We start from the raw sequence: 14,002 nt of genomic DNA, 5'->3' as shown, positions 1-14,002 counted from the left end.
ATTGCTCCCAGCATTGACTGCGAGAGCCGTCAGCTCCCTCTGTGTCCAATCAAGCGTAAGTATCCATTTTGTTTTTACCACTTGAAGTTGATGACAGTTTTATTAATATATAAACGATTAAGCATTTCCTATAACTCGTTATGAAATATTCAGGGTATATTAAATCCATTCCATCATTTTCATGGGGTCATGGTTAGTGAACAAGTCTGATTTCAATCTTACAGCTCACTGAGATGAAGGAGGGCCATTCATCCAGCCCACTCACTAGCCTAGGTTGCCCCTCACTGGGCTAAATGGTCCATACATGTCGCTCTAGTCCGGGATCAGAATATTCCACACTAATGACAGGAAACTGAAACTTCTAGAACTGTGCGTGTGGTACTCACATTTTTCCTGAATTTCCAAACACGTAGATCGAAATCTTTCAGCTTCTTCAGCAATTGGTTCTTAAATTGCAAAACAATTTCTGAAAGTTTGGCCTAAAAACAAATTAGAAAAACAACACAATTGGTTTGAAGGAATTAGATTAGGATTAGATCAAACAATGATGAGACAGAGTACAGGAAAGAGATAGAATCTGGTGAACTGGTGCGTTGACAATAATCTCTCCCTCAAGTCAACAAAACGAAGGAGATTGTCATCGACTTCAGGAAGCTTGGTGGAGGACATGCCCCTGTCTACATCAATGGGGACGAAGTAGAAATGGTCGAAAGCTTCAGTTTTTAGGTCTCCAGATCACCAACAACCTGTCCTGGTCCCCCCATGCCGACACTATAGATAAGAAGGCCCACCAATGCCTCTATTTTCTCAGAAGACTAAGGAAATTTGACATGTCAGCTACGACTTGCACCAACTTTTACAGATGCACCATAGAAAGCATTCTTTCTGGTTGTATCACAGATTAGTATGGCTCCTGCTCTACCCAAGACTGCAAGGAACTACAAAAGGTCATGAATGTAGCCCAATCCATCACGCAAACCAGCCTCCCATCCATTGACTCTGTCTACACTTCCTGCTGCCTCGGAAAAGCAGTCGGCATAACCAAGGACCCCATGCACCCCGGACATTCTCTCTTGTATCTTTTTCCCGACGGAAGAAGGTGAATAAGTCTGAGAACAAGTACCGACTCAAGAACAGCTTCTTCCCTGCTGCTGTCAGACTTTTGAATGGACATACCTCGCATTAAGTTGATCTTTCTCGACACCCTAGCTATGACTGTAACACTACATCCTGCACCCTCTCTTTTCCTTCTCTATGAACGGTATGCTTTGTCTCTATAGTGCGCAAGAAACAATACTTTTAATTGTATCCCAATACATGTTACAATAATAAATCAAATCAAATCAAAGATTTAAAACATATCGAATGAGGGAACATCTCAACAACTTCAGATTTTCATCAGCTGCATAACATTCAGACGGGAAATCGGAAAATACTGCAACAAATAATAATATAATGCAGGAGGCAAGAGTCCAATTAAAATCAGCATCAAACACATTCTTATTTAAAAGAACCCTTGGTATTTGTTATGTTGTGGCACTCGAGCATCGTCAAGCGGTTCCAGGCTTTGTTAGGGTCAAAAAGGTATGTATTGTTAAGAGAGAAACTTGGTAAAGGAGTTACAGCTCTAGGCTGCTCTGGAGTCATGCTCAGGATTAACGATGTTAACTACATGTCTGCTGGAAGATTCTGCCTGAGAGAGGACTTCACCCTCCGGAGTGATTACTCATTCTCAGTTCCCATTGGTTCCTCAAGTCAGGTGATTCCTTTCTGCTGTGCCGTCTTAAAGAGACAAACACCATATACACAACGGAATTAGAAGATGCTTGCTGACTGCAAACCATGCTCCCTTGTCACGTAACTGGAAGAATAACACTCTGCACGATATCCAATGATCATAGAATCCCTACAGTGCAGGAGGAGGCCATTCGACCCACTGATGAAACACTATGAACAATAATTACACTGAACTACTATGCTATAGGGTGGCACGGTGGCACAATGGTTAGCACTGCTGCCCCACAGCGCCAGAGACCTGGGTTCGATTCCTGGCTTGGGTCACTGTGTGGAGTTTGCTAATTCTCCGTGTCTGCGTGGTTTTCCTCCGGGTGCTCCGGTTTAGAACATAGAACATAGAACATAGAACAGTACAGCACAGAACAGGCCCTTCGGCCCACGATGTTGTGCCGACCTTCATCTGAAACCAAGATCAAGCTATCCCACTCCCTACCATCCTGGTGTGCTCCATGTGCCTATCCAATAACCGCTTAAATGTTCCTAAAGTGTCTGACTCCACTATCACTGCAGGCAGTCCATTCCACACCCCAACCACTCTCTGCGTGAAGAACCTACCTCTGATATCCTTCCTGTATCTCCCACCATGAACCCTATAGTTATGCCCCCTTGTAATAGCTCCATCCACCCGAGGAAATAGTCTTTGAACGTTCACTCGATCTATCCCCTTCATCATTTTATAAACCTCTATTAAGTCTCCCCTCAATCTCCTCCGCTCCAGAGAGAACAGCCCCAGCTCCCTCAACCTTTCCTCATAAGACCGACACTCCAAACCAGACAGCATCCTGGTAAATCTCCTCTGCACTCTTTCCAGCGCTTCCACATCCTTCTTATAGTGAGGTGACCAGAACTGCACGCAATATTCCAAATGCGGTCTCACCAAGGTCCTGTACAGTTGCAGCATAACCCCACGGCTCTTAAACTCCAACCCCCTGTTAATAAAAGCTAACACACTATATGCCTTCTTCACAGCTCTATCCACTTGAGTGGCAACCTTTAGAGATCTGTGGATATGGACCCCAAGATCTCTCTGTTCCTCCACAGTCTTCAGAACCCTACCTTTGACCCTGTAATCCACATTTAAATTAGTCCTACCAAAATGAATCACCTCACATTTATCAGGGTTAAACTCCATTTGCCATTTTTCAGCCCAGCTTTGCATCCTATCTATGTCTCTTTGCAGCCTACAACAGCCCTCCACCTCATCCACTACTCCACCAATCTTGGTGTCATCAGCAAATTTACTGATCCACCCTTCAGCCCCCTCCTCTAAGTCATTAATAAAAATCACAAAGAGCAGAGGACCAAGCACCGATCCCTGCGGCACTCCGCTAGCAACCTGCCTCCAGTCCGAAAATTTTCCATCCACCACCACCCTCTGTCTTCGATCAGATAGCCAGTTACCTATCCAATCGGCCAACTTTCCCTCTATCCCACACCTCCTTACTTTCATCATAAGCCGACCATGGGGGACCTTATCAAACGCCTTACTAAAATCCATGTATATGACATCAACCGCCCTACCTTCATCAACACACCTAGTTACCTCCTCAAAAAATTCTATCAAATTTGTGAGGCACGATTTGCCCTTCACAAATCCGTGCTGACTATCCCGGATTAATCCGCATCTTTCTAAATGGTCGTAAATCCCATCCCTAAGGACCTTTTCCATCAATTTACCAACCACCGAAGTCAGACTAACCGGTCTATAATTACCAGGGTCATTTCTATTCCCTTTCTTAAACAGAGGAACAACATTTGCCACTCTCCAGTCCTCTGGCACCATCCCCGTGGACAGTGAGGACCCAAAGATCAAAGCCAAAGGCTCTGCAATCTCATCCCTCGCCTCCCAAAGAATCCTAGGATACATTTCATCAGGCCCAGGGGACTTATCGACCTTCAGTTTATTCAAAACTGCCAATACATCCTCCCTCCGAACATCTATTTCCTCCAGCCTATTAGCCTGTAACACCTTCTCTTCCTGAAAAACATGGCCCCTCTCCTTGGTGAACACTGAAGAAAAGTATTCATTCATCACCTCGCCTATCTCTACTGATTCCATACACAAGTTCCCACCACTGTCCTTGACCGGCCCTAACCTCACCCTGGTCATTCTTTTATTCCTCACATAAGAGTAAAAAGCCTTGGGGTTTTCCTTGATCCGACCCGCCAAGGACTTCTCATGTCCCCTCCTAGCTCTCCTCAGCCCCTTTTTCAGCTCATTCCTTGCTAACTTGTAACCCTCAATCGAGCGATCTGAACCTTGTTTCCTCATCCCTACATAAGCTTCCCTCTTCCTTTTCACAAGACATTCCACCTCTTTTGTGAACCACGGTTCCCTCACTCGGCCATTTCCTCCCTGCCTGACAGGGACATACCTATCAAGGACACCCAGTATTTGTTCCTTGAAAAAGTTCCACTTTTCATCAGTGCCTTTCCCTGACAGTTTCTGTTCCCATCTTATGCCCCCTAATTCTTGCCTAATCGCATCATAATTACCTCTCCCCCAATTGTAAGCCTTGCCCTGCCGTCCGGCCCTATCCCTCTCCATTGCAATAACAAAAGACACCGAATTGTGGTCACTATCTCCAAAGTTCTCTCCCACAACCAAATCTAACACTTGGCCCGGTTCATTTCCCAGTACCAAATCCAATGTGGCCTCACCCCTTGTCGGCCTATCCACATATTGTGTCAGGAAACCCTCCTGCACACACTGCACAAAAAGTGCCCCATCCAAACTATTTGACCTACAAAGGTTCCAATCAATATTTGGAAAGTTAAAGTCCCCCATGACAACTACCCTGTGACCCCCACACGTATCCATAATCTGCTTAGCAATTTCTTCCTCAACATCTCTATTACTATTTGGGGGCCTATAGTAAACTCCTAACAACGTGACCGCTCCTTTCCTGTTTCTAACTGCAGCCCATATTACCTCAGTGTGCATATCCCCCTCAAAGTGCTTTTCCGCAGCCGTTAAACTATCCTTGATTAACAATGCTACTCCTCCACCTCTTTTACCAGCTTCCCTACACTTACTGAAACATCTATACCCCGGAACGTCCAACAACCATTCCTGTCCTTGTTCTACCCACGTCTCCGTAATGGCCACAACATCGTAGTCCCAAGTAGCAATCCACGCCCCAAGTTCATCCACCTTGTTCCGGATGCTCCTTGCATTGAAGTAGACACACTTCAACCCACCTTCCTGTCTACCGGTACCCACCCTTGACCTTGATACCTTCCCCAATACCTCACCACCCTCAACACTGACTTCCGGACTACAACTCCTTTTCCCACTCCCCTGACAAATTAGTTTAAATCCCCCTGAAGAGCCGTAGCAAATTTCCCTCCCAGGATATTGGTGCCCCTCTGGTTCAGGTGCACCCCGTCCTGTTTGTAGAGGTCCCACCTTCCCCAGAACGTGTTCCAATTATCCACGTATCTGAAACCCTCCCTCCTGCACCATCCCTGCAACCACATGTTTAAGTGCACTCTCTCCCTGTTCCTCAACTCGCTATCACGTGGCACCGGTAGCGTACCAGAGATGACCACATGTTTTGTCTTTGCTCTCAGCTTCCAGCCCAGCTCCCGAAATTCCTGTTTTAAATCCCCGTCCCTTCTCCTACCTATGTCGTGGGTACCAATGTGTACCACGACTTGTGACTGTTTCCCCTCCCCCTTAAGAATCCGGAAAACACGGTCCGAGACGTCACGGACCCTGGCATCCGGTAGGCAACAAACCATCCTCGAGTCTCTTTTGCTGCCACAGAACCTCCTATCTATCCCTCTAACTAACGAGTCCCCAATAACTATTGCCCTCCCGCTCTCCTCCTTACCCTCCTGAGCCACAGGGACGGACTCAGTGCCGGAGATCCTCTCACTGCGGCTCACCACTGGTATGTCGTCCCCCTCAACCGTATCCAAAGCGGAATACTTATTGCTAAGGGGAACGACCACAGGGGATCCCTGCACCGACTGCTTCTTTCCAGCCCCTCTCACCGTCACCCATCTATTTTCATTCCGCGGAGTAACTGTATCCCTGAAGCTTCTGTCTATGGCCATCTCTGCATCCCTAATGATCCTAAGTTCCTCCAACTCCAGCTCCAGTTCCCTTACACGGTTTTGGAGGAGCTGCAGATGGATGCACTTCTCACAGGTATAATCAGCAGGGACACTGACATCGTCCCTCACCTCGAACATAGTGCAAGAGGAACATTGCACTGCCTGCACACCCATCCTCTCTAGATACCTTGCCAGTACCAGGTAGAAACAGCAAAAAATGAATTAACTCACCCCTGCTCGCCCTTTCTGCCTAAGCCCTGTGAGCCAAAGCCCTACAGCTTTCACTCTGCCTCCTGCTCAGTCCGCTGCCCGCTAACGACGCTGCCCGCTCAAAAGTGCGGCCTACTTTTAAACCCTCCAAAACCTTCCCAGACTCCTGCTGGGCCCACTTCCTGTTTTGAAAAAAAACCTCCGATTTTTTTACACAAATTTAACTTAAAATAAATAAATAAATGTAGTGAACAAACAAACTGCCTTCTCCTCAGCCTGGTCCTGTGGAACAATGTGGTTTCCTCCCACAGTCCAAAGATGTGCGGGTTAGGTGGATTGGCCGTGCTAAATTGCCCCTTAGTGTCAGAAGGATTAGCTAGGGTAAATGCACGGGGTTATGGGGAGAGGGCCTGGGTAGGATTGTGGTCGGTGTAGACTCGATGGGCTGAATGGCCTCCTTCTGCACTATAGGATTCGATGATTGTATGATTCTACTACAGAGTCCTTTATTGAATGTGCTAACTTCAGTTGATTGGAACAATGTAGATACAGTTAATTATAAATTTGACTCTCTGCTTCCATGTAAGCCTCTAACACGCTCCTCCAGCCTTCCACCCCTACCCACTGCAACTCAAATAGTGACAGATCTTCAAATGTTGGAAGAACAGCACCTCATCTTCCGATTGGGCACATTACAGCCTTTGGACTTAAAGCTGAGTTCAAATACTTCAGAGCATGAACTCTAACCTCCACCTTCAACCCATTTCCATTGATTTTATTTCATTTCTTCTTTTCATCTTATTCTTTTATTTTTATTACTTCATATTATTATTTTTATTTTTCCACTTTTGAATCTTGTTTTCCCAACCAACCCCCCACCGCCCAACTCCAGGGCCAACTGCCACATTCCTCAGTTTGTCCTCTTACAATTTCTACCTTTGTTCTGCCATTCACACATTCCGATCTCTTAATGGACGCTCTTAGCACCTTTCCTAGCCTTTAGCATCACCATTTACATTCCCTTTGTCCCATCACAGCCCCTCATAGTATAAATCATGCCCCTTTTTTGTGTCTTTAGATCTGATGAAGGGTCACCCAGACTCGAAATGTTGGCTCTATTCTCTCTTCACAGACGCTATCAGACCTGCTGAGTTTTTCCAGCATTTTCTGTTTTTGTTGCGTGAGGTTGGAAGTCCTGCCTTGCTTCTCTGAAACTTCAGACTAGTATAAAAAGCTGGTAGGCCTTCTAACCCTTCCACCAGTCCCTGCACTCCTATGTTCTCTCACCCATATCCTTCTACGTGACCTCCAAGTCTCCTCTTACCCCAGTGCCACCTCCATAGCCACTCACCCAATATCCAATATGGGTAGACCTTAGGAGCCATGTGGTGATGCAAAAAGAACGTCTAACAATCTAAGAGAGCCCTCACTCTTACACACTTGATACTGAAAAAAATCTTATTCATGAAACCCATTCAAACATTTTAAATCCCCTCAAATGGTCAATCTGTTGTAAAAACATAAATTTCTATTCACTAACTATATTAAAGACAGATGATCCTTTAATAGCCTCTTAAAACTGTCAAACGTGATCTTATTGGGGGCTGAGTTAAGAGGCTTTGGAGCTTTTGAAATGTTGTCAAACATTCATAATAGGCTCAGCTGTATTAACAACTCTTGGGAAACAATGAAGTTTATTGAAACTGTAGGAACAGATAGCTAATGTTTTTCTCTAAGTTACACCACATGGCCTGTCAATCAATGCACTCCAGTGGTGGGTGTCTGTTTTTGATAACTCCATCTGAAGGCTGAAGCCTGTTTAATTTTCATTTTTGAATGGCTGGAGATTTAAAACCACTGCAGACCTAAACAGACCTTGTCCACCCTTCGTGAGTGCTTCCCGACTGAAAAAAATTGGATCTGGTGGAAATGGGAGGTGGACTTCTGCATCTACGATGGGTCCACCATTTGTAAAGGTTTCTGGTTACCCCGACAACAATGATGCAACAGTTCCCTAATATTACACTGCAATGTCAGTGTGTTCAAATCATAGAGAGGGTGTGAATCGACAACCTTTACCTAGGTCCTTAGCTACCAGCTAGGCTAAACTGACATAGCTCGCAGCTATATAGCTATGATGAAAATCAACAGAGATACCAACAATTAGTCACTTATGTACAATCATAGAAACTTAACAGCACAGGAGGCTATTCAACCCATCATTCCCATGCTAGTTCTTTAAAACAGCCAGACTCCAGCTCCCCCTCAATTCCTGCACATTAGTCTCCCTTCAAATTGCCTTTTAAAATATGTTCCTATGGGATCTGATTCCAGCACCATTTCCAGTAAGGCATTTCAAATCTCATCCAGCCTCCTCTGTGTGGAGACGTTTCTCATTTCTCCTTTATCAATGGCTTCAAATCTGTGACCACTTGCCAGAGGAAATAGTTTCTCCTCATTTGCTTAAATCAAAAACCTTCACTATTTTGAGTCCCTCTACTGGGTCCTCCCTTAACCTTCTCTGCTCTAAGGAGAACAAACGCACGCTTTTACCATCTCCCACGTGACTGAACTTCCTCATCCCTGGTATTGTTCTGGGAAAGCTCCTTTGGAAGAGTTCAAGTTGGAATCTATTGTCAGTTGCCGGGTGCTATGCAAAGATTACCTCAGTTTGGGTAATGAGGTGCCCACAGCCGTGTGCTGTTACCCTCAGCACACTCTGCATTGTCTTGTTGACAACAGTGGCCGCGATATGTCCAAGCTCTCCTTTCCTCATCTGGTTCAGCGTGTGGTACAGTTCTGCTTTGGCACTGCCTCGTCCACTGGAGCAGAGAGCCAATTCCACTCCCTCCTCATCCGATACACCTTTGACACAGACAAGCAATTCATATTCAATAATAAACTTCTGCAATGGATGAAAAGCATTCATGGACAACGGAACAACAAGGTGATGGAAAATCATAGAATCCCTACAGAGCAGAAGGAGGCCATTTGGCCCATCAAGTCTGCATTGATAACAATCCCACCCAGGTCCTATTCCTGTAATCCCATGCATTTACCCTAGCTAGTCCCCTGACAGTATGGATCAATTTAGCATGGTCAATCCACCTAACCTGCACATCTTTGGATTGTGGGAGGAAACTGGAGCACCCGGAGGAAACCCACGCAGACACAGGGAGAATGTGCAGACTCCACACAGACAGCCCCAGGAATCGAACCCGGGTTCCTGGTGCTGTGAGAGAGCAGCGCTAACCACTGTGCCACCCTGCCGTCCTTAAATCATTAAACAATTATTATCTTAAACAATTATTCGTTCTTGGGATGAGAGTGTCATTGGCAAAGCCAACATTTATTGTCCATCCCTAATTGACCTCATTTGAACTGGTGCAGTCCGTGTGGTGTACACCCACACCTCTCAGTCAGCCTTTCTGGAGTAGGTTGACACATCTGAGTGGCTTGCTGGACCATTTCAGAGGGTAGTTAAGGGCCAATCACATTGCTGTGGAGTCATATGTAGGTCAGACCGAAGGTCGCACCTACTTAAGGCGCCCTGTCAGAGAGTTGGTGCAGACTCGATGGGCCGAATGGCCTCCTTCTGCACTGTAGGGATTCTACGACCAAGGGACAATTTCCTTTCCTGAAGGACATTAGTGAACCAGATGGATTTTTAACGAGAATCTGGCAGTTTCGTGATAATTATTAATGAGAATGTTTCCCATATTCAATAATTAATTGAATTTAACCTCCCTCCCTGGAAATCATGGGATTTTAGCTCACATCCCCAGAGGATTAGTCGAGGCCTCTGAGTTACCTGCCCAGCCATATTCCCACTAAGGTAACATACCAATAAACGAGTCATGAACTAGCTTACTAAATAGCTAAAATATTAAAAATCTTATGCAACTAAGCTCATTTTGTACCCATCATCTCAAACAGCGGGTGCTGCTAATGGTTCTGCAATGACCATTTACACCTCTTCTGGACACATCTTCTTACTTAATCTAGTGCCACTGCCTTTTGCATTGTACCACCATCCCTTCTGCCATTTCACCTCTCTTATCTTCTTCTCTATCCCAGACTTTCGCTTTTCTCCTTCTCTTCTTCCCATCTTGCCACATTTTCTTAAAAACCTCTCACCTCCACAGCTTCCAGTTCTGGGGAAAGGTCACTGGCCTGAAATAGTAGCCCCATTCTTTCCACAGGTGCTACCTGACTTGTTGGTCGTTTCCAAATTTTTATGTATTTAGATTCATAGAATCCCTACAGTGCAGGCGATTCAGCCAATCAAATCTGCGCCTACGCTCCAACAGAGCATCCCACCCAGATCCTAACCCTGTAACCCCAAGTAGTTACCCCTCTAATCCACTTAAACTACATATCCTGGGACATCAAGGGGCAATTTAGTATGGTCAACCCACCTAACCTGCATATCTTAGGACACCAAGGGCAATTTAGCATGGCTGATCAACCTAACCTGCACATCTTCAGAGTGTGGGCGGAAACCGGAGCACCCGGAGGAAACCCACACAGACACGGGGAGAACATGCAAACTCCACACAGACACCCAAGGCCGGAATTGAACCCGGGTCCCTGGAGCTGTGAGGCAGCAGTGCTAACCACTGTGCCACCGTGGCGTCCCTATTTATTACTATTTATTATTAAATAGTTTTGTGCTTCCAAGTGTTACAGAGTGTCACACCAGCTAGGGGTAACATCTGGGTCTGTACTCGATGGAGTTTAGAAAGATGAGGGGGGATCTCATTGAAACCCACAGAATAATGAAAGGCCTGGATAGAGTGGACCAGGGGAAGATGTTTCCATTAGTAGGAGAGACTAGGAACCGAGGGCACAGCCTCAGAATAAAGGGACGACCCTTTAGAACCGAGATGAGGAGGAATTTCTTCAGCCAGAGGGTGGTGAATCTATGGAATTCATTGCCACAGAAGGCTGTGGAGGCCAAGTCATTGTATTTAAGACAGAGATACAGAAAAGATTTACCAGGATGCTGCCTGGTACGGATGGCATTAGCTATGAGGAGAGGTTGGAGAAACTTGCTTTGTTCTCACTGGAACAACGGAGGTTGAGGGGAGACCTGATAGAAGTCTACAAGATTATGAGGGGCTTGGACAGAGTGAATAGTCAGAAGCTTTTTCCCAGGGTGGAAGAGTCAATTACTAGGGGGCATAGGTTTAAGGTGCGAGGGGCAAGGTTTAAAGGAGATGTACGAGGGCAAGTTTTTACACAGAGGGTAGTGGGTGCCTGGAACTCGCTGCCGGGAGAGGTAGTGGAAGTGGATACGGTAGTGACTTTTAAGGGGTGTCTGGACAAATACACGAATAGGATGGGAATAGAGGGATATGGTTCCCGGAAGGGTAGGGGGTTTTAGTTCAGACAGGCAGCATGGTCGGTGCAGGCTTGGAGGGCCGAAGGGCCTGTTCCTGTGCTGTAATTTTCTTTGTTCTTTTTATTTTAATAGATAGGTTCTTGATTGGTAAGGGCATCAAGGGCTCCGGGGAAAAAGTGGGAGAATGGGGTTGAGAAATTTATCAGCCATGATTAAATGGCAGAGCAGACTCGATGGGCCAAGTGGCCTAATTCTGCACCTATCTCTTATCTTATGGTCTGACCCTATCAAGCCCTGTAAGAGTTGTGTACCGTTAGTGTATCCAGTGTAGTACTGCTGACATCCCTTCTCGTGTGTGCCGGCGAGTTTGATTTTCTCTCGGTAATCAATCTGTCCCTCGAGTACGACTCTTCTCCTGCGGGCAGACGCTGTGTAAATTCCCAGCAGGCCGAGGTGACTGGCTTCAGAAGTCTTCCACTGTGAAGGAAGCAAAAGAAAAAAAAAAAATCAACATTTCCAGTTTTTGTATTTTAACCTGGGAGTGCATCCAAAATTATGACAAGACTAGTAAATTTTAAATCAGTAAATTTGCTGTTGACAAAAGGATTGGCCGGGTGGTTAACTGAGATCAAGTGTCTTGGGTTACAGGAAGATATGATTCCTGATTGAGGTGTTCAAGATTGTGAGGGGCATGGATCCCTCATAATAGGGATAGGGAGCAGCTGTTCCCCTTAGTTGAAAAGTCAGTTACGAGGGGACACAAGTTAAAAGTGAGGGGTGGCTGGTTTAGGGGGATTTGAGGAAAAACGTTTTTTACCCAGAGAGTGGTGACGGTCTGGAATGCAAGGCCTGGGAGGGTGGTGGAGGCAGGATGCCTCACATCCTTTAAAAAGTACCTGGATGAGTACTTGGCACGCCATAACATTCAAGGCTATGGGCCAAGCGCTGGCAAGTGGGATTAGGTGGGCAGGTCAGGGCCTTTCATGCATCGGTGCAGACTCGATGGGCCAAAGGGCCTCTTCTGCACTGTCGTATTCTGAGATTCTATTCTATCACTGACTGACAATCCAAGATGGCAATTTTACTTTTTACTAAGTTCATATGTGCTAAAATTACTTAACATTTTCAATGTCTGTGGCATCAAGTTGAAGTATTCTTGGACACTAAACCAATTGCTTTTGTAACCTACACCCAACTGATAAAGGCGAGTGTGCCATATGCCTTTTTCACCACCCTATTAACCTGCTTTTCCACCTTCAGAGATCTATGGACAAACACGCCAAGGTCCCTTTGTTCTTCGGAACTTCCCAGTGTCAGACCTTTCATAGTATACTTCCTTGTCAAATTACTCCTTCCAAAGTGAATCACCTCATACTTTTCAGGGTTAAATTCCATCCGCCACTTATCTACCCATTTGACCATCTCGTCAATATCTTCCTGTAACCCAAGACACTCAACCTCAGTTAACCACCCGGCCAAATTACTGATCCATACCCTCACATAGTCATCTATGTCATTTATATAAATGATGAACAGTAGGGGCCCAGCACGGATCCCTGTGGTACGCCACTGGTCACTCCAGTCACTAAAGCAGCCGTCTGTCATCACCCTCTGTCTCCTACCGCTAAGCCAATTATGTATTATCAGATCACCCTGTATCCCATGTGCATTTGCCTTCTTAATAAGTCTCCCATGTGGGACTTTGTCAAAGGCTTTGCTGAAATCCATGTAAACTACATCAACCGCACTACCCTCATCCACACACAAACAATTCAATCAAATTTGTTAGGCTAATTGTTAGGCAATGGAGGGAACTGCTGGTGGCAAATAGTAATTCAATAGTTGACATGCAAACATATGAATGAGAAGCAGGAGTAGGCCACTCGGCCCCTTGAGCCTAATGCTAGACAAATGTCAAATATAGCGTATCCTTCCACAAAGTCAACTTAATACCTCCAGATCAAGAGAGTAGTTCTTCATGTCAGCCTGTCCACCATTCCGCAGCGACATTCCCAACACCATGTCATGTTTCTCATCACCGGAAAGACTGACTCGGGTTTGGGATGACAGGACCACGTCTCCTATGTTCCGCTGATGTTTTCCTGACAGTTTGACAGACTGCAAACACAGTGGAAGCTTTTTATTATATTGTTACCTCATGAATACTTCATTTTTCTTTTTGTCCCATTCTTTCTGTCAAATTCCCCCCCTCTCATCTGCTCTCCAGCATTTTTGCCAGCTCCCTGTTGAAGGGAGGGTGTTGGACTCCACCCACAAGGCTATAGCGGAGGGTGACTCTTTGACCAGTAGTGATATGAGCCAATCCCAATACTGCCCTTCATGGGGCTGGCAGTTCCGGTTATGGTCATCTCCTGGAGCGCGGTCCTGGAGCCCGGTCCGGATTAAATCCTTTAATCAGCCTGCTGGTTGCTGATGTGGTTCCTGGCCCCTGGAAGGGGAATTTCCTGCTTGATTTTCCCCTTCTGGGCAGAAGTTTTGCCTTTGATTGCAACTAAATGCTCCTCTGGACTGGACAGTGGAGGGAGGGCCATATAATGGGGCAGGTAGGCCGAGGATGGCGAACCTGTT

The 14,002-nt window shown here is 45.9% G+C and overlaps 1 protein-coding gene across 1 annotated transcript in view; it reads right to left on the bottom strand.

Moving 5' to 3' along the window:
• Positions 1–14,002, bottom strand: part of LOC144510541 (uncharacterized) — a 109,342-nt gene that overhangs the window by 60,466 nt on the left and 34,874 nt on the right. Inside the window, exons 15-18 of the mRNA XM_078240052.1 lie at positions 13,367–13,531; positions 11,725–11,890; positions 8,735–8,934; positions 387–479 (exon numbers count right to left, since the gene is read on the bottom strand). Of these exons, the coding sequence (XP_078096178.1) occupies positions 387–479; positions 8,735–8,934; positions 11,725–11,890; positions 13,367–13,531 (624 nt within the window). The remainder of the gene's footprint in view (positions 1–386; positions 480–8,734; positions 8,935–11,724; positions 11,891–13,366; positions 13,532–14,002) is intronic.

Source organism: Mustelus asterias, chromosome 23 (genome assembly GCF_964213995.1).
Source record: "Mustelus asterias chromosome 23, sMusAst1.hap1.1, whole genome shotgun sequence".
Taxonomy (NCBI): domain Eukaryota; kingdom Metazoa; phylum Chordata; class Chondrichthyes; order Carcharhiniformes; family Triakidae; genus Mustelus; species Mustelus asterias.
This window is presented reverse-complemented; position numbering and strand designations above follow the sequence as displayed.